This window comes from Lissotriton vulgaris, chromosome 1_2 (genome assembly GCF_964263255.1).
Source record: "Lissotriton vulgaris chromosome 1_2, aLisVul1.2, whole genome shotgun sequence".
In the NCBI taxonomy this organism is placed as follows: Eukaryota; Metazoa; Chordata; class Amphibia; order Caudata; family Salamandridae; genus Lissotriton; species Lissotriton vulgaris.
In genome coordinates this window covers 99,250,008-99,270,976 of record NC_141686.1, presented here as the reverse complement: position 1 = coordinate 99,270,976, position 20,969 = coordinate 99,250,008, and the positions used below count along the sequence as shown (strand labels likewise).

The 20,969-nt window shown below is 42.4% G+C and overlaps 1 protein-coding gene across 10 annotated transcripts in view; it reads left to right on the top strand.

Moving 5' to 3' along the window:
• Positions 1-20,969, top strand: part of MICAL3 (microtubule associated monooxygenase, calponin and LIM domain containing 3) — a 2,050,293-nt gene that overhangs the window by 466,048 nt on the left and 1,563,276 nt on the right. For all 10 annotated transcript variants that reach the window (XM_086952901.1, XM_086952911.1, XM_086952910.1 and 7 more), the window contains one exon: positions 14,143-14,243. In XM_086952901.1, the coding sequence (XP_086809027.1) occupies positions 14,143-14,243 (101 nt within the window). The remainder of the gene's footprint in view (positions 1-14,142; positions 14,244-20,969) is intronic.

The window sequence follows — 20,969 nt, the reverse complement described above, 5'->3', positions numbered from 1 at the left end:
ACTAGATTCTTCGGTCTCTGCAGTCTGATCTGCTTGAGTCTAATTTTTTGTTGACCTGTGATAATTTGACTAATTTAGTGATAAGGATCGTGCTAGGTGCGTTAGTTTTCACTTACTTGACGTTCAATGAGGGGGACACAATCCCCATTGCATACAAGTCACATTTGTACACTACTGCTGAGATGGCGTTTCTCTCCTACAGAAATCATTTTGATGGCTGTCTAGATGGCGATCCTGAAGGAGTGCTCTTTGCCTCAGGGTAAACATATTTTTCTTGTTTCGTCTGTACCTGCCTTGGAAGCAGTTATGAAGGCAACTGTTCTGAACTCCAAAGCCTTGCATCCGCAATTGATACAATGTGCTAGTTCCTTGACGTCAGCTGACGTAAATTTTGTCTTTGACCCTTCTCTTCAGACACAGGAATTTTTTAATATGAACATGTACATCCTCCACCTCTCTCTATACTTCCTCTGGATCAATACAAATGCATTAATTACACTGATTGTTCTGCGCAGTTTGCAGTGGGTTCTAAACATGCTTTTTCTGCAGCCTGTACTATTGTGGCAGGACAGATTGTTGATGGAGATTTTAAATCATCTTTGGTACATACACAGTCGCTTGGGGATTGCACGCCTCAATTGGCGGAGCTACGCCCTTTGCTTTTGCCTCTTTGAATTTTCTGATCCAGAGGTTCCCACACTTCTAGTATGCAACTCTACTGTGTACAAATGATTGCTGTGACTCTAAAGGTAGCGCAATTAAGCATAAAACACTTTGGGTTCGAGTGGCCGCTCTTAAGGAACGTCTGCCACTCACATGTGTTCATACTTTGTGCCATCAACGTGTGGGAGCACATGCTGTTCGTAATTCTCTGGCTGATGAAACAGCCAAATCTGCAGTAGCCACATATTCAGTAGCATCAGTCACTTGCTCCATAACTAAGATTGGTGATGATATTCTAGCGGCTATTGCTGCGACGAAGGAGGGAACAGAACTTCCCCAAGGTTTTCCTTCACGTTATACATATCACATGTCCTGTGATCAAGTCCCATTTGCAACTTTTCTGTCCGTTGGGGATCAGCTAAGTCCCAACGAGGACCGCAGACTTTCTTTGATCATTGCCACTCATGAAGGCGTAGCTTCTGCAGTGACAACGACAGTGTCTCTTTTACAGCAACATTTCTGGTGTCGGGGTTTATATCAACAGACTAGTATATATGTTCTTTCTTGTGACATTTGTCAACAGATTGAGCCTCCTACTGTTGCCCGTCCACCACACACTCAACTTTACATTTCCAATCATTTGTTTGGTTGTATCTAGCTTGATCACTGCGGTCCGTTGTCTTCTGATAATGCTTTCAAACATATTTTGGTTGCAGTGGATTCATGCACAAGATTCTTTTGGGTTTGGCTGCAATGTAGTGCTGACGCTCTGTCACTAAGGATTTGCGTTTCTTTGTCGGGACATTTGCCTGTGGTACCTTCCATTCTGAACAAGGTCCTGCATTTGCCTCTAAGGCTTACCGGGATGCGATGAAGTCACTGGGGGTGCAGGTACAATATTCGTGTCCATACCGGCCTGGGGGCAATTCAGTGGTGGAGCGAATGAACCATGACTTAAAGCCATCTTTGACAGCGAGAGTCTTAGGTACTGGCAGGGGTTGGCTAACTCATGTCTATGGAGTGCAACGTGCACGTAATAATCTCCCAAGAAGATCTCTGGGTGGACGGACCCCATACGAAATGCTCTTTGGCATCAAAATGTTTGTGCCAGATCTTGATAGTCTCGACGTTGTGACGGCTGCTGCAACTTTTGAGGTTGATAACCATTGTGCTTTTTTACAGGATCTACAAAACGTTTGTGACTCACAAGCATAAGCACTTTTGCCCTCTTCACAGATCCAGCAGTGATGATTCCTGTTTTTGGCTGGCTTCCTAAGGTTGGAGATCTGATTTGTGAAGAAGTGGAGAACATAAAAAAATCTGGCCCTTCATACAGTGCACCAGTCAGTCCTTGGTTTAAAAGGCCCCCATACTGTGATCCTGCCTCCATTACCTGGTCGTAAGGAGAATCAATACATTTCGGTCGAACATGTCCAGCTACACCATATGGCTGATACTGAATAGTATGCCTCCAAGTATTCCAAGCCGAGACTGTTCACTCTATCCGATGGCTTCAGCTTCCTCAACTACTCCCTGTGTAATGGAGGGAGAGATGGAGACTCCTATTGATTTATTACCTGTTTTACCTTCTACTTCCACCATTGCAGACATCGAATATGCTTCTCCTCCAGTTGAGGTCGGTATTGACATTCCTGAGAGTTCCACACACAATCCATCTGATGCTGCACAGCCTCCTTTGTTTCGTCTGGAAGCGAGTGGTTATATATGGACCGTACCAGTTTTTCTTCAGTCTTATCATCTACGTCCTAGTCTGTGGCAAAAGTTCCTATGCGTACTGGTATTTTTATTGCCTGGTTCAAAAAGACTTACCTGGTCCCACCTTGGACATACATCTGGATGGTACTTAAGCTGATATTCCTCTTCATGTGGATTAGGTTTGTGACTATGTTCTTTTTGCTCATCGATGACCATTATTTGTCTGGTCGCCCTGCTGTGAACTTTGTAGACTGAGTTTTAGCTCCCCATACATCATCACATATAATGAAAAGAGATAAAGCTCTTGTGAACATTTTGGGTTTCCCTATTGCTGATGGCATAGTTTGGGGTAAAGTTGCATTTGATATTCATGGTCCGACGGAGGTCCTGAACATTCCAAACGTCTTCCTCGTTTCCTTAGGAGATGTGGTTTCAACGGACATACACTCAGACGATATGGATGTTCAGGCTGTTCCTTCATTGTTTTCTGATTTTAAATATTATGAGGCTTTTGATCGTGAAGATTTGTATTTGAATTTGGCAAATTATGTAGATGTATTCTGTTATCAACGTTATGTCCATCATTTCGTACACAAAACAAACACTCTGAGACCGATTTTTAATTTTACATAGTCTGAACATTGTCTGACTCCTTTACAGGGGAGTTCTAATGCTCAAAGGAGAAAGTTCACATACTTTTCTAAATTCATGTTGACGCACACTAAATTGATTTATTCCCATTCCTTCAGAACTGATTTCGCCGTAAAGGGTTATTTATGAACACTGGAAGGACTCAATTGATTTGAAATCCATTTGGGGTACTAGAGATTGGCAGGTGCAGGGCACTGAAGCTCTGCATCGTGCATGTCTGATTTAGACTCAAACTTTATTTTTAAATGACACGGTACAACTAGACTACTTGTTTTGCTTTAGCAACAGCCAACAATCTGAATATACCCTCAATTCAGTTGTTGGCTGAGTATGATACATGGCGTGGAAATACCAATTGTAGGATTGATTTAATTGCCATGTTCCAAAATGGGACCATAAATTCTTCTGACATTAACCCGATGGGATGGCTATTGTGGCCAACCAGCTGCAATGCATGTCAAATGCGTTTTCTAATGTCATGACAGGTTTCACACAAAGCAGACCTGAGTCATGTTTCCCACATTCTCATTCAGTCACCACATATTTGGTGGGGAAATTGAGTCAGCAATGGTTGGGACACCCCACTGTCGTCTGGGAAACAACACCTGTCCCATTTTTCGGGTGACATCAATTTGGCTGACTTTGTTTTAGGTCCAAAATCACCTAGGTCAAAAGGATTTATCTATGAAGCATATAATGAATTATGGAAGCTGTCGCAGATGGAAGCTGCGGTGCGCCTGTGCTAAATTGACCAAGCAAATTAGGAAAAAGTTCTTGCAGTGGTAGATAATAGCATTAATACACTGTCTTCCCATATATTTACATTGGATAACATTGTCTTTTCCTTCATTGATATTGTGCAACATGACGTGTCTGTTCTGTATCATGGTCAAAATCAATTACGTTCTGTTATGGAGTTTGCTTGGACGTTACAAACGCTGAAAAATGGAAAAGTTCAGTGGGATTATTTGAATACTTCTGTACCATTTTTGCCATTTAATTTGACTGATACACAGAAATTAATGTCAATGGAGGGCGCAACTTGCACATTATTACATATTGAACAATTGGAACAGTTACTTAAAAAACTTAAATTGCATGCCGCCTGTAAAGTGTCGGCCCCTAATCTGGCTTGTTTTTTAAAAGGTACACCTGTCCCAGCTATTATTCCTGCATTAACTTTGCTTTCAATTGGCAGTTGTCTTATTTTGATTAACCACAACTGCTGTGGCTTGAGAGCCAGCATCCCGTATATAGTAATTGTTTTGCAACAGGTTACATGTTGCAGAACTGTCCTTTTTCCACTACCACATGGGATTGTAGTTAGTTCACTTTAGCCTTCCATTCCAAGTTTGAAAACAGATTTCAATAAACTAAGCAGATTCAAAGCGCTATTGTTTCAACAGGAAGTGGCTCTCACATCAGCGCAAGAGACCTTCAAATTGAATGTGGCTAGAACCGAGAGTGAGATACTCGCTACTAAACACAAATCTCCCACTCCCTTTTGGAGATTTAATACACCAAATATGTAATGCTTCTGATACAGAGGGTCTTGCCCACTATTTTAAACTTGTGGGATCTGGCCTGGTTTCTTCCTTTCAGACTATTTTTGGAATAATACCAGCCTTTATCCTGCCCACTATTTTAAACTTGTGGGATCTGGCCTGGTTTCTTCCTTTCAGACTATTTTTGGAATAATACCAGCCTTTATCCATTTGATTTTTTCCAGCATCTTTGGAGGGTTTCCACTGGCGCTCCTGTTAGTTTGCAGCATGCCTGTTCTCCTGTTATTGCTTCACAATGGATGCTCGATTTGTGGAGCTGCCAGACCCGGTCCAGCTGCATCTGTACCGTGATCGAATGTGGCATATTGTTGGTCCTATGTCAGTGACCTCCTTTGCCCTCAGCTACTGGCTTGACTTCCTGTTATGCCTATTTCACCTACGTGCAACCTGTGTTCCACTGCCTCCGGTGCCCTTTTCAGTGGACCCTGGATGTCTGCCTCCAATACCACGCACGCTGTCCTGGATTTTGACTTGCTATTGTGTCCGTTGAAGACCTCTGATCAGACATGTGCCCTGGGTAGGCGCCTGTTGTGCGATCCTCGTAGTTGCTGCAGGTTCTCCTGATATTCTCCTAGATATGAGGGGCATGTGTGCTCTTTCGATCTACTAAACTTGATGACATCTCCTTTTAACCCCTTCGCTGCTGGCCCGTTTCCGCCGCTGTGCGGTAAACAAAAGAACTGGGGCGGGCCATGACGAACCCCAGCCGTCATCAGCACACGAGCACCGTAGTGCATGACGGCTGGGGTTCGTCATCAGCATACAAGGGGTTAACATTGATGGATCAGATAACATTCTGGAGTACATGGCTTTGTTTTTCCTGCCGCGTTTTCGAGTACGAGGAGTACCTCAGAATGGATATTGAAAACTTTTTTTGAGTGCTCAACTGGCGAAATTTTTCTAACCAACATTTTTTCTAATTTGACTTCAACCCTGTCCTTTTTTGGGATACCATTTGAACGCCATGCCTCTGCTTATGTTACATTTTCTCTTAGCATAGCGCTAACAATCTGGTCAAGGTGTAGGTCGTCACATGGCACGTGGGGTCATTGTCGCTTTTCGTTAACTTAGCATGAGCATGTTGCAGCTTGCCTGCTGCCTTTCTACACGTTACTACACGTATTTATGTTTGCAACATTTAAAGGACTGCTTTCACATGAGAATTCTGCACCCGGTTCGTTCTCTGCACGCTCCTTGGATTTTGACTGAACATTATGTGCAAGGTCGAACAACAATGCCCCCTTGTTATTTTGTTTTGGCCAGACCTTAGCCCTTAGACAAAACATACTGATGCAGCTGTTTGGAGAACGTACTTTGCTTCTTAGTAGGGTACACAAGTTAGGTAACACACACTTTGAAAGGGACCTTTCCAGGGAGAAGAGCAAGACCGCTCCTGTGATGTAGATCTACCATATATGGGGTCTGCTGACAAAGCCCAGAGATCTTCTAATATATAATAATACTGCTTGCGGCAAGGGGAGGGAGAATAGGCTCCATTGTCCTTTTATGATGACATCTCCCTTCATGATTTATGGACTAGCTGATTTGTACTAAGTATTTTCCTGCTTGTTGTGGCACGTATACTGCATGTTAGGGCGCGTTCGTTAAAATAAATATTTTAAACTATTTCGTAACTGTCTGATCTTATTGTGGATGAGAACAAGAGTGCGAGCGAAAGGATATGTCTTGTTACCGCGATTCCTGAGAGATCTTGGAGTGTTGTGTTCTGGGGTGTCTAATCCTTTGCATCTCTGTGAGTGAGTAGGAGAGAAAGTGAGAAACTATCATTAGTCGGTCCTTGGCTCATTGGCACTAAGGTGGTGGAATGACTCCGTCCCCATATACCAAGGTCCTATAATCATGCGCATAGCTCTGTTTTGGGTAGAATCCCTGCAACAGACTTAACACATGAGGAATTGCCTCTGGGAAGAGAGACCCAGCTGTAGCACTGCCCAGAAGACTTATATGAGGAATTACTACTAGGGCCAGAGAAGCAGCTATAGCACAGTCTAGAGAACTTAAAATGAGGAATTCATGAGGGGACCAGGCATTGGCAGACTAGAGAGCTCCAGGGGGCCGCCATCTGCTCCTTTAACTATTTCTGCTGAGGGAGCTGAGCTGCTGCAGACAGTACAGAAAACTAACTCCTTGGACAGTCTATGCGCCATGCATAGCGAGAGTGCGTGAGGCAAGGACTTTGCTGAGTGAGGATGGTGGAGGGAAGCGGGGATAACAGGTCAAATGAAATCTAAATTTGTCTCATGCATTCTTCCATTTCCACCCAGTTTTGTGACAAGGGGAGTGCAGAACACGTCAAATGATATTCGTAGGTGCATTACAGCACTACATGGGGGAAATGTGTGGTTGGGCAGGGAACCGAGGCAAGGGCAAAACATGTTTAATGCTATTAAATACAATGCTGCTGGAGGTAGTAGGTGATGTAAATAATAAATATGCTGGGCTTAGGGAGAGTCTAAAACGTGTGCCCCATGAAATGAAAAATAAAAGAGAACCAGCGTATGATGTCCTCGGACATCAAAAGTTGTAAGAGGGCTGGAAGTAAGAAAATCTTGGCGGTGAAAGGAATTAAAAAGGAACTTTCAGTTTATTAATCAAATGACAGGTGCCATTAACGTGGAATCGGGTTTCTTTGTTGATTAGAACATTAAATAAATAATATAGTTATGATATAGCTATGCTGGTAATTTTCCGATAATTCCCTACCCTGATTCTGTCACCTAATTTTTCGGAATAGGTATTTTCATATAGGCTACCCTGAAATTACACTTTTGTGGAGTGTAATGAACAATGTGACTTGCATTACTTTGGAAAACACATGATAGGTTGTTTAATTGTTGCAGTTAGTAGACTCCATGGTGTCCATTACAAATAATGTTAATGGATGATGGTCTGTAAGGTCGGCCCTTCTCGCCACTTGTACCCAGCAGTAGGAGCGGAGCTGATTAGGGGTGTTACCCCGAAACCGGTCCCAGGATGCTTGTTTCCGGTCCAGGGAGGAGCTGGCTTTGCAGTTTGGGCTGGACAATTCACTTGTGGCACAGCGTCAAGACTGATTTGCTTATGGCTGGGTCCAAACCTGGGTAGCTAAGTGAGCTAAAGAACGATGAGGGATTCAACCCAGGTCTGTGACTGGGAGTTTCATCACTCCGTCCATCATATCCTTGTTTTTGCTTTGTTCGCCCGAAGTTCGCTGGGTATGCTTATACGTGGGTCCCTTGCTCACTTCGCCACTGGATTCAAGCTAGTCATGCTGATGAGGGGTGTTACCCAGAAACCGGTCCCATGATGCTTGTTTCGTTCCAGGGAGGACCTGTCTTCGCAGTTCGGGCTGGACTGTTCCCATGAGGCACAGGGTCAAGACTGATTTACATATCGCTGGGTATAAAACTGGGGTGGCGAAGTGAGCTAAAGAACAAGGATGGATTCAACCCAGATGACCTGTATTTTGACATTCTTTCTCTTTAAATTCTCTGACCTTATTACTAGTCAAATGTTTCCTAGGGAAGTGCTGGATTCCCAAAACACTTGTTGTGATCTGTTTTCATGTGAAAACATTAAATAAAAGAAACTTGCTAATTAGAGACAGCGTATTCTAGCATTATTTCCATATTAATCCCAATGTATCCAATTTAGATAACCATTGAGTGAATTTTCCATAAAACATCACTGTTTGCACCTTTTTTTAAACGAAAAAGTAAAGCAAAAATGTATCCTCTAACACAGATTACACACATTGCCAAACTGTGATAGTACCTCTAATATTTTAAGAGGGTTACAACATTATAGTCTTGCTGTGCACGGTCAGTTAGGCAGTTCACTTTTTCCGGCTTATTGTAAAGGGGTCTCTAAACTCAGCATCCTTTGACAAGGCCATTTTTTGACTAATATGACAATTTCCCTTTTCTCGTGACTGTTCTTGGGGCTGAGAGTCAGCATTTTTGTAAAGGTTTTAACTCACCCCAGGTTAGCTCTTCAACCACTACACAGGTCATTTGATAAATGCTCTTTTTGTGGGGTGTGAAGAAGTTCTAAAACGATGAGCGGCATGTCTGTGTTGTATGCCTTTTAGATTTTTGGGGTATAAAAATGTTTTACATTTATGTGGATGTCTTAAAAAAATAAAAATAAATGGCTCAGTTTAAAAAAAGTTTGCGTACATCCTCATGAAACAAGGCTAGGTAGGGAAAGTATATTAAGGGCTATGAGCTCCAGCAGAGTGAGAGTCACTTCACGCTCCACGTCAGCCTGGATGTGACCAGGTTTGACCCCTCTCCTGAACCCCTAGATACTCTCTTACTTCACTGGCGCTGCTGGTCAATGCCATGTCAGTCAACATCGAAGCATTCCTCTTCCAGAAACGAAATGTCTTCTCATTTCGCGTTCGAGATCTCCTCAGAGCTGAGATCCACATCAGCATCTACATCCTCATCTACTAAGGCAGGTTACTGTTTAGCCCCTTTGGCGATGTAGCATAACACAAATTCACGAAAGTCGGGACTTAAAAGTCGGTTATTAATAATCAAGTCATCTTCTTTCCTTGTAAGCACGACTTCTGGTTCTTCATTACACACAATCCTATCCTGTACAAAAGTGTTTAGAGGAAATTGCCAAGAGAAGATTCTGCATAAGAATGCAGCTATTGCCTCTCATTGTGGTGCATGAAATCTCACATGCTTTAGGGAGTTCCTTTCATAAATTACTTTTATCTTATTTCTGATCGCATCAACGGAGTGCTCACATGTGCAAGATCCCCACTTAGAGTGGGTGATCTCCTATGCTGCAGCAATATCACATTTTCATGCTGGACCTGAGTGCATCCATCATGTCCAAAAATACTACTTTCTACTGATCCCAGCCTTGACCAGTCTCCATCAGATCAGCAGCATGGCAAATAAGCATTGTCTCAGCCCCCGTGTACCGCAGTAGAAACATAAACGATCTGGTACCGGAACAGCATTCTGATGGTGGTGCACCTCCCATTAGTTTGGGATTAGTCGCAGATGAGCTCAGCTGACATCTTATGAAAGAGCACAATTGGGTGCTCAACACTAATGATCAGTTAGCCATTTTTTGTGAACTGCAACTTTGCTTGTCTCTGCTTGTGTAATTGTTTGGGTCTGGTTCTCTAATAGAGTCATAGGGAATACCCTTGTGAGAGGGTGACCAAGGACATTTGTGTGCTCTTCCTCTTTTTACATTGCTTCCCAAGGTGATTGGTAAGTTGTCGTGGTACGTGAAACGGCTTCAGCTGTTGTACAACCACATCAAACTGAACATTTTCACCAGGACGACTTGCAAAATCTTGACTCACCCTTGTTGAGTTTGAACACCTGGCTTCTGACTATTTCCAGTAGGTCCACCTCAACCTCCTGAGGTGAGTTAAAGCTTGCTTCAGCTCTACCTTGTGCCTTTAAGTGGTAGACGATCTGCATGGCAAATTACAAAAGTCCTGACAATGCCCTTCATTTATCAAGTGGTGTAAATAATCCCTGGTCCATGCACGAGGCAAGGCACAGAATGCAATTGCCATTGTATAAAATTAATGGATTTTTAGATACGTTCTCGGTCACCAAAAAAGATGAGATTTGTCTAGTGACAAATCTTGAGTTGTCTATTTTATCAGGCTCTGTCCCAGACATGTTCATCCTGAGGTTTCCTGCCTGCCAGATGGTTCCTGTGCCTTCAAAGTTTGCCACCACCCTCTTGTTTGTCGGTACCAGAACCTTTCACGTTTGTTTACTTTAGAGTAATAGGACTTGCTTGTTCCAGAGCTGTTTCTTCTTTTGGGAATGTCTCTATGACTAGGCATTCCCCTGCACATAGGAATTGTCAGCTAGTCTGGTTCAGTGATTTCTAGATTAGTTTGTTTTGGTGACAGTCATCAGCGTATATCCAACAAACTGTGCTGAAGGTCCTACTTAAGTAGCTGTGGATGAAGATCCAGAAAGGTTATATGATTACCCATTGTCTCTTTGGAAACGTCAGCAGGCTTGACGATTTTCTTTGCTTGTCTAGTGAAAATGTGTATTTTTCTTCATTTTGACTGCCTGGAGTAGGACTGTGATGGAGCATGCAGATTGCCTGATCACGTGGTGCTTTTCAACCAGCTGCTCTAACTGATCATGTGCTTCCTATGTCTGTTGTAGGGTGGAATGACTAATTCCATAAACGATGCCACCATGATGGCTTTAGTTCTACTGGAATTGTGAAACATCATGTTATCTGTTATATTTTTGTCTTCCAATTTGGTGTCGCCAACCTCCAGCTCCTCACACATGTTTACATATTCCCCGAATTTTTTATCAACTGTTGGGATCCTGACCATTTCTTCTTGTAGTTGACTGTGGTGATCAGTTTGGATTTCTTGTATACATTTGTTGGCAGTGTCCGTAGTGGAGCCTGACAGAAGATTTATTTGTGGGTGTGATCAGTTTTGAATTTCTTCTTATTTTTTAGCATTTGTAGAGCGCCTGGCTACCCTTAGGCATCCCCGCGCTATTTGACTACAAGTAAGGACCAAGCCCATGATCAACCTTATTGAGGAAGATTCTGGAAGAGCCACGTTTTCAACTGTTACCGGAAGGATAGGTGGTTGACAGTTGCACGCAATTGCTCTGGGAGGGAGTTCCATAACCTGGCTGCATTGAAAGAGAACATCCGACCCCCTGATCGGGCTCTCTTTATTTTGGGGATTGAAGCTAGCAGCTGGTTCACTGATCGGAGGCATCTTGATGGCTGATAGAATTTTATAAGAGGCTGATTTGTCCTGGGCCCTGTCTCTCCTATCGTTCCTTGATCTTATATAGGCAGCTAGTTCAGTTCTTATTTAAATTCTACAGTTGGTATCTCCCAAGGTCAGTATCACTGTTAGAATAAAGTGTTTATCCAAGTGCTCTACAGTGTCTTATGCTCTGTGTTTTCTTGTTAACTCAGAAGACGGACAGGTTAAAGTTATTTTTTGGCAAGATGCTATGGTACAAATGGTCCACCTGTATAACTGCTTTCAGCAAAGCCTTTTTTTAAAAAGACAGTTTATGGGGTTTTCCATCAAAACTCGTTGTTCAAGCATATGTCGTTCATGTGAACATTAGTGCAACACTTAGGATGTGTTGTTAAAATATAGTTTATGCTTTCCGGATTTTCATTGCTTATATGTAAATTTGATGAATAGAGTAATAAGAAACACATAGTTTACATAACAAAATACATCATTTTGCTGTCTGGATGCAATCAATATAATGTCCTTGTAATGAGAGTATCGGAAACCTCACTGAAATCCAGTGGCTAGTTAATTATACGTATATGGCTGTGATACTAAGCCACCTTATACTATTCAACAAGGTGCCCAAGGAACAAATGATGATGCTAGTGTATTCTTCACTAAGTGTCCAAGCAAATTGTGTGTAAACTTTGCATCATCACCATTACCTCAACGTAGTTATTTCATGTGGTTCCTGAAGTGTATTTTTTGCTTGCACAGAGTAGCATTCAAGGTGGACATTTATCATTAGCCCTCTCTGTGACTAATTGCATCAGACCATCCCATATCACTTCTGTGGCTCTCGTGCTCCTGCTCCTCACCCTGTGAAGTGCTATGCACTTAACCTCTGCCAAGTATATCACTTTGTTTCCCATTACCTGACCATTGGGTTTTTTCATTTCAGATTTCCCAGTCACCCCCTCATTAACCTAAGCAGTAATTTCCCAGTTATCATTGATTATCTGGCAGGCTCATGCCATTTAAAATTCAAGTCACTCTCTAAGGCATTGCATCAAGGGAGAATGCTTAGGACATTGGCTATACCCTAACCATAAGTAATATTTTTTTATTTATTTTTTTGGCAATACGGTTTGCTTTGGGTAAAATATAACTTTTGGGAGATTACATTTCGCAGCTCTATATCATTTGAGCCATTATAAGCAATGGGGTATTCCCAAATGGTCCCTGGACCTATTTAACTTTTATTATAAAGAGACAATGGTCCTGGACCAATTATTCAAGGTAGAGTTATATTAGCAGATTTATCAATTTATTTTGAGCTTACATTAATCCGCTCACAAACATCTGTAAATCGTGAACATAATTATAACAAACCGATGTGCAGAAAAACCACCAAGTATTACTACAATATATTTATTTAGTCATTTGAAGGAACAATCATTAGAGGATCAAGAAGGTAGGAGCATATTCTAGGGAACCTGTAAGAAGTGCTCATGTGTATATAGGAGTCAAGAGAGCTCAAAGTGTGTAGAAAAGTAAAGGGCATATGTTTACAAGACTGTACAGAAGTGATATTCAATAAACAGTTAGATGCAACCTGGCACAATGCAAATTATTTATTTGAATTATATTTTCTAAAGTTGTAAGGAGAGTTTCTTTAAGGCTGTAAACAAGGGTAATTGGAAAGGGAAAATTGGTCCAGGTGCGGTAGGGGTTAGCGTCGACGTTTCAATCCGGCTTATTGGCAACTGAGGGACTTTAATACCTCTGTCATATTCAAATTCCACGCAGTCCTGTTTTCGTTTATTTTTTCTGTAAAATCAAGAGACCAAGGTTTAATATTGAAGAGTACACGGAGTTACAGACTCACTGCCTTTTTTAAATTAAACATGTTAAACCTTTTAACCAGCTTTTCTTTTAGAAGATTTAGCCAGACAGCTTATAAAGTTAGAGAGAATTGTGCTAATTATGAATCGGGGAAATAGAAGTTGTTTGATATTATCTCGTGTATTTGGAGAGCAATCATGTATCATTTTGTTTAATTTCTTAACTATGATGGTAAGGAACATTCAATTTTTGCATGTTTTCAACAGTTTCTTTTTTTGAAACTAAAATAAAACTATCTTGTTTGACTGGATTCACTATTTCTCCTCTTGTAGCTAATTCCCAGGTAGGGCATTTGTAGCACAAGAAAGTTTGTGTCCGTCTCTGCAGATGTCATTTACTGCGTATAGTGACCGGAGGAGGACACTGGAAGCTGGCTAAACCTTTGTCAGAAAACTGCAAAGGGTGTATTATTTTCTCTTCATTCTTCAGCGACTGTGCTCAATAAATGACAGCTAAAACAAAATCAGAATATAGGGCTTTAGCTGTCATTTAGTGAAAGGAGTAACAGCAGAATGAGAGAGATGAAAGGAAAATATTGGATTTAAGTTTGTTTTTGGGAGCCTTAATGGATGTAGAACACCCCTCCACCTTCTCTTGGGCCCCTGTTTTCTTGGAATCAGGCATGCAGCAGCAGTCCGTCATGCTTAGCGTCTGCTGCAGATGCCCTTGTGTGAAAGTAGGAGCAGACAGAGGAACTGGTAATACAAGCACAATAAGCTGCTCTTAGATAAGGCCAGGTATTCAAGGTGGGTGCTTACTACCCTGAACTGCTTGTACACTGGTCCTACAAACTTGGAGGAAAAGCATCCACTGGCATGTTCCATATTTGAGGTTTTATTCCATATCTACTGCAGGATTGCAATTCAGAACCCTCCCAAGATCTTTGCTTTAATCTAGGTTGTGTTTTACTTCCCATAGGGGTGGATTTGGAGAATATTGTGTATTACAAAGACGACACACATTATTTTGTAATGACCGCCAAGAAGCAGAGCCTGCTGGAGAAAGGAGTGATCTTGCATGTAAGTGAGGACTAACTATGGAATACCTTTGCTGTTTCTTTTCAATCTCTGGTTTCCGTATTAACTTTTTTACATCTGATACAGGGTTACTTTGTAATGATCTTCACCTGAATATAGAAGATCCTTCTATGATTCCACCTTAGACTGTCTGAACCTACTTGATGATGATGATGATGATGATGAGAAATGATACTGAGTTATGCTACCACCCTGTTGTTTCTAGTCATATGCGTGTATTAAAAAGAATAGTTGTCTCGTTGTTCTAACCTGTTCGGAAATTATCTCAAAGTAACATTTTATTTGAGCAATACCAGAATTAGTTTTAGACTGGACAATTTAACCTCTCGAATTAGGGTTTCGCAAACTGGAGGGATAACATGCAGGTCACTCTTACACCAAGTTTTCAATCTTTGCTACCTGTATTTGCTGCTTACGCATAAAAGAAATTCAGGAGGTTCGGAGTTCAAGTTCGCTCCATTGTAAATCAAAATTGGGATGCAACAGTATTTATGTCCGACTTTAGATTCGGTAGGATTTTCTGAATTAGCCCAGAATTAAGTGTATTCGGAACAATGTTTGATATCACAATAGAGGTAGTTACTTTTGGATAACAGAACTATATCTCATTAGTTTCAGTAGCAGGTCACTTGTAAGGTGACAAAGTGTTCATAAACATATGGCGCTTTGTAGGTAATGGTTGTATAATTTTGAGCAATGTAATAATGTTAGGTATGGCCTTATGAATGTATTCTTAAATCCTTTATTTGTACCAGCTTTTTGAAGATCTAAGAAAAGGAACCAGAGTATGAGCTAATTGGAATTGCAGAACCTTCATTTTCATAGTTAAATGCACATAAGAACAAAAGCAATAATACAATGACAAGCATGCGTACATAAAAAATATTTCTAAGTGGCACTTCCCATAATGGTTGGGCTGTTATCTAGCATATGTTTTCCAACACCCTACGTAAACTGTTTTGGGTTGCAGCAGAGAGCAGTATTTTTAATCGCTCACTGGAAAAGCCGGCACGTTTGCCTCCCTACGATCATTAACTTTTCATAGTGGCTCCTAAAATCAAAGTTGCAATATTACTTCTTGATAATAGTAGGGGTGGGCTGTATTTGCGTAGTCCCGCTAGGCAAAATTCTGCAAAATGGTAAAAAATCTCCTTGAACACGCAGAGTTCCGCGAACACGCATAATTGCTTGTTCCGCCCGTTTGCGATACTTTTTTCCTGTTCGCGAATGGTGTTTGTGTGCTCCGGGGGAATAATCTTGCGGACATGCATTTTGAAAGAGCGAACACGCAAAAAATTCTGCGATCCGCAGAATTTTGGGCAATTCCGCGTTCACTGATTACCCACATTATGCAAGCAGAACAGAATTTACCACCCAGGCTTAATAAATAGTGCTCCCTTTCGATTTTGGCCTCTACTTTCCAAAATCTGCATAACTATAGACCCAGGCAGACTGAATTTTGTTTGCATCTGCTGTCTTCATCGGCTTAGTTTTATAATAATCTCTTCTTTTTTAAGGCTATTTCAAGGCCAAACATCTGCTGCTGTAGCTATGTGCATGCATATCATTGGGCTGCCTGTCACCAGTTTGAAAGTATCTCACAATTTTACGTCCTTCGTTTAGTATATGTGATTCATGGACTGCGGGATAATCTGAACAGCCATATTAAAAAGTTTGAAAGCTGATTAGAGAGAATTAATTTTAATAGACTAGCATAACAAGTTTGCGTTCTAGTCTACATTGCTGCTACAAAATGCATGTAATTATTTTGTGTGTGATATTAAAATCAGTGACATTCTCAACTCCGTAAACACCAGATGAATGTTTTGTGTGTAACAAAAAAACATCATACGCTGCTTGATTATAGTGCAGTGCTGCCTACATACGGTGGGTACCTGATCTGATAACAAGCTATTAAATGATAAATAAGAGCATTCTGGGGTCTTTCGTCCTAATTTGCTGAACAGTTTACATTATGATGATCTGTAAAGGAGAGTGCCAGGATGGATACATGTTTTTTGGCTTGGTAACCCCAAGTGTCCATTATATCAGTTCTGCAGAGATTAACCCTTTCGCTGTGGCGGCTATTCTGCCGCAGCGCTAACGGGGCGGGCCGCATGCTGGTGACCGAACCGCTCCATCACCAGCCGCGGTTGAGCTGTGATCGTGACGGAGCGGTTCCGTCATGGCCCCGCCCGCCTAATAGAACGCGCCGCGCAGGCGCGGCGGCCAGGCCATGACGCAACTGCTCCGTCATCAGCACAGCCCAACCGTAGCTGATGACGGAGCGGTTCCGTCATCAGCAGGGGAGGGGTTAAGGTATTGAACTGCAGTGCAATATATATCAGATTGTAGCAAGGCGGTCTCGGTTGTAGCAGGCATTCAGAGAGCATTATTTGTATTTATCAAATGATCCCTTCAAAGAGAGATAAGATTAGATAAACACTCTGCCTGTTTATCAAGCCATAGGAACTGAAATAGGTACAAAGTCTTGGGATATACAAACACAAATGGCACTAATTAGACTTTGGAATCGATTTGAAGATTCAGAAGGGCAAAAAGTTGCACAATGGTGCAGGAGATAAATCCAAAAGAGTGACCTAAAATGGGCAAAAGCATGTAGGGAAAGACTGATACAAATTTGTAAAAGGTGGAGGTGTCCCAGGAAACGCTCCAAGTATCATGTACTAAGAGTGAGTTGAAAATTGAAATTAAATGGGAAGGAAGGATCCAGAACCACTGATATGGGATACTTAGTGAAGAAGAAATCAGTAACACACATGATGAATGCCTAGTCAAATGAAAATTGGTTCCCCTACCTAGACATTCTTCCCAACCGTGGCTACAGGCAGGAGATATTAAGACTGCGGATTGGGATCCACCCATGGTTAATGAATAAAGACCTGAAAGCAAAAATGCTAGATCAGGCAGGGTGTTGCAGGTGTAGTTTAGGATGCAAAGGAGACCTGGTACATATCCTACTTGATTGTCTGTCATTTTTAGAACAGCGGAAAATGTGGCTGCGACCTGTGTCTGTAAAACACGATATAAGAACAAGGGCGCAGGCAACAAATCTACTATTTGAAATCCCAACTATTGACATTGCAATTGCCCTGGGAAAATATATAAAGGTGATATTAAGTGCATTAAGAGACCAGGAATAATCCGTAGTACTGCATTAATTTTTATATGAAGGAAATGATACTAGAACTAAAGGAAAGAAATGTGTTTTAAATGTAAGAATAAGTTTTATCTCAAGATGCAAATTTTAGTGAAGTTGATAAACGTAAAAAGGCATGTAAGAGTTTTATTTGTATTGGACTAATTTTACACTGTTTTATGTGAATATTTTAAACTTGTGAAACTGCCTCTTGCTCTTGTTTAAAGACTATGGTCATAATAAACATAATCTTGACTTGACTTGATTAGATAAACACTCGGCCTGTTTTTCTATCATAAATAATGTTTCCAAGGTGTTGAGAATTCCTTTGCAGAGAGGTGAGAGATTAAGTGGATCAATATGGTCACCTACTGTGCATTGTGTTAGGGTCTGGAGGAATCCTAGTGATCTGCATTCCTGGATGGGTGTAACACTGTGTACATAAAAGGTTTTAACTACGCGTAGATGTCCGAGCCTGCTTGCTATGCGGTGAGACTTTTAGTTAGGATATATCACTTTAAAAACAAAAGCTTAATCAGATGGGTGGCTGGCTCATTGAGATAAGCATTTTACACTGACCGGTTAGCTGCACAAAACAGTCTAGTTATAGAAGGAGACTTACAAGGTGTTTTTAAAGCACAAATCTGTACCTAAAGCCGAGGAATTTCTCGATTAAATTCCTCCAGTGCGAGCTTGCAGATTGTAGTTGCAGCGCACATATGGGACCTTGCCAATTGTTTCTTATACTGCACCATGGGATTCCTCTAAGTCGGGCCTGTGAAGTTGCAGTTTTGCACTTCTTTTGATGAAACTGAGGAACACCTGTTCTTCTGTCCCACATAGGCCAATCCCTAAGCATAGGTGGATTGCTTCCCTTGGCAGGACTTTATCTTTTACAAATTGTGAGTACGCTCGTAGAATTGCAAAGAGTGATTCCTCATCTGTGGTTGTAGTGGTAGTTTCTACATTTCTTTATGTGACATGGTCTGTCAGGCAAACATTATTAGCACAACTGCAGTAAATTGAGGTTTAGGAGATTTTGTGGTGCAAATTAATCATAATAGATTTTTTTCTCTTATTAAATTAATTGTTTTGTGATACATTTATTTTGCTGTGTTGGACATTACTATGAAGGTGAAATTGCATTTTTAATTTATCAGTAAAGTTCGAAATTTCAACTTTTCATGCTTGTATGATGTGTAGGTGTCTGACAGCACAGTCGTAGCTGTCTTTCAACTATTAGAGGAGGGAGAGAGGGAGCTACTGTTGGCTGCTCCTAGATCATGGACATAACCATCAAAATAAAATGTATGACCATGTCATTTAACTCCTTTGCTGCGTCGAACAACGAGCGCTGGCCCGTCGGCCAACGGTCGTGCGCAGCACTGGCAAGGTAGTGCTCGCGACGACCGTTGGCTGACGGCAGCGCTTAAGGGGTTAATACCCGTTTTGCATAATCCTGTTTTGTTCACCCTAGCTGGACAAAAACAAGCTCACTCTACACCTTTTGCCAATTCTCTAATCTCAAGCAATTTAACTTGAAAAGACTCTGTGTTGCCCATCACAACTTTATGGCCTACTGCAAGTCGCCGCTTCACAGGTATTTCTTATACCTGGATCTAGAAGAAAAGCAACCTATGTGCCTTCAAATTTATCCAAAAATAATACAGATGGAAGACACTCCCTGCTCCCACCTTGCTATTCCTTGGATATCTGGAATCTTAACGGGTACACTCCACAATTTACACTGAATACTGGATATCTGATAGACTTCTAGCTGCAGATTTCTTACCTTTGAATTTCCCAGTCGTCAGTCTTGTTCTGGAAACTTTTGCTTGAGCAATACTCCTTGCACGCGACGTTGGGTGGCTCCATTTGGCTCTACGTTATGTCATCTTCGTTGGTTATGACGACGTGGCCACCCAGGTGTGTGGATTTCTTTCCGCGCCAGTTAAGCGCCGATCCAGAGAAGAGCTACCTCTCGTTTGCTTTTTGATAAGTCTTTTTTGACTTTTGTTGACTTTGTAATTTTTAGGTTTCACCTGGCGTCCACTGCGCAGCAGTGTTCGCGCAGGCGAAATCTTTTGACTTTCAGTATGGGCCTTTCTCCCGCCTCTCTGTTCCATTGGCTAGCTTTTTTTTAATCTTGGTATTTAATCTGCAAGAACATGCCCCCGAATCTCAAATGCCGGAGCTTTGTGGCAGCCATTTCAGGCCGACCGCCGCCGGAAGAAGTCCAGGTGAGTGCTTGGGTTTTTTTTCCCCACTGTCCGTGTGCCCGTTCCCGTGACGCCCCCCCCCCCCCCCCCCCCCCCCCTGTGCTGCAGGCATCATTCAAAGACCCAGGTGTTGAGGTGTTGTGTTTTTGTTTTAGCACTCACTCTTCATCTCCTTGGTGTCTCAGATCAGCATCTCTCCTCAACCAGTCACGTGCAAGTGCACATTTGACACTGGTGCCACTGGGTTACATAGCCATTAAGGTGTTTTTACGAGTCTGAGTGTTTCCCTGCCTGTCCCCTGCTCCGCTATCATCATTCTACTTTAAGCAGCAAATTACAAGACACAGCGGTTTGGCCATAAAAAGGCTACATTTCTCATACCTAACACATTAGCCTACGTACGTCCAGCCCTCTCCCTCACCATGTCCATCCCCCAGAGTCCTCTCGCTCACTCACCCTCCAGCCCTCACATACCGGCTGCACTCCCCGTCCCTGGGGTTTGCCCTCATTTACTGTCCATGTTCCCTGCCCACACACCCCCACCGTCCGGTCCCTGCATACCGCCCTCAATTCACTGTCCAGGCCTGATGGCTCTTTCTCTCTCCACCAACCCTCGCTCACCCTCCAGCCCCTTCAGATATCCCCCTCCTCACTGCCGCCCGCAGCCCTCTTCCTTACCCTGTCCACCCCCACAGTCCGCTCCCTCACCACCTCCCGTCCAGCCCCCTCCTGTGTGTGTGGGGGGGGGGGGGGGGTGTGGCTGTGTGTGTGGCGCTGTGTGGCTGTGGGTCTGTGTGTGGGTCTGTGTTTGTGTGTGTAATTTTTTTAGTTTTCGCCTTGCGTTCACTGCGCAAGCGACATTTTTTGTTCAGTACGGGGCTTTAACCCGCCTCTCTCTTCCATTGGAAGAGAGATGCGTCACTCTTTCTGAGAGCACATTCGTGGGCGTTCCGGTGGTTTTGTCTAAGCTCCGCCCCTTTGTTTACGTCATGCAGCGGTGGGCCATTGTGGGTGTTGTCTTATTATTTTTTTTTGGATGTATGACGTTACAACGCATACTTTTACTCCGCATACCATTACAACGCGGTATTCACAACGCATACCACTACAACGCATAGCGCTTTGGGGTGCTGGATAGTGGTAAGTACAATTTACTATTCTAACTCCAGTCCCCGTGGACCCTAGGGAAGGTGTTGGATAGTAAATTAAACTTACCTCTTATCCTAGAGCGCCCCCCAGCGCTATGCGTTGTAATGGTATGCGTTGTAATGCCTGCGTTGTAGTGGTAGTGCGTTGTAAAAAATGCGTTGTAACAGGTGAATACCTTTT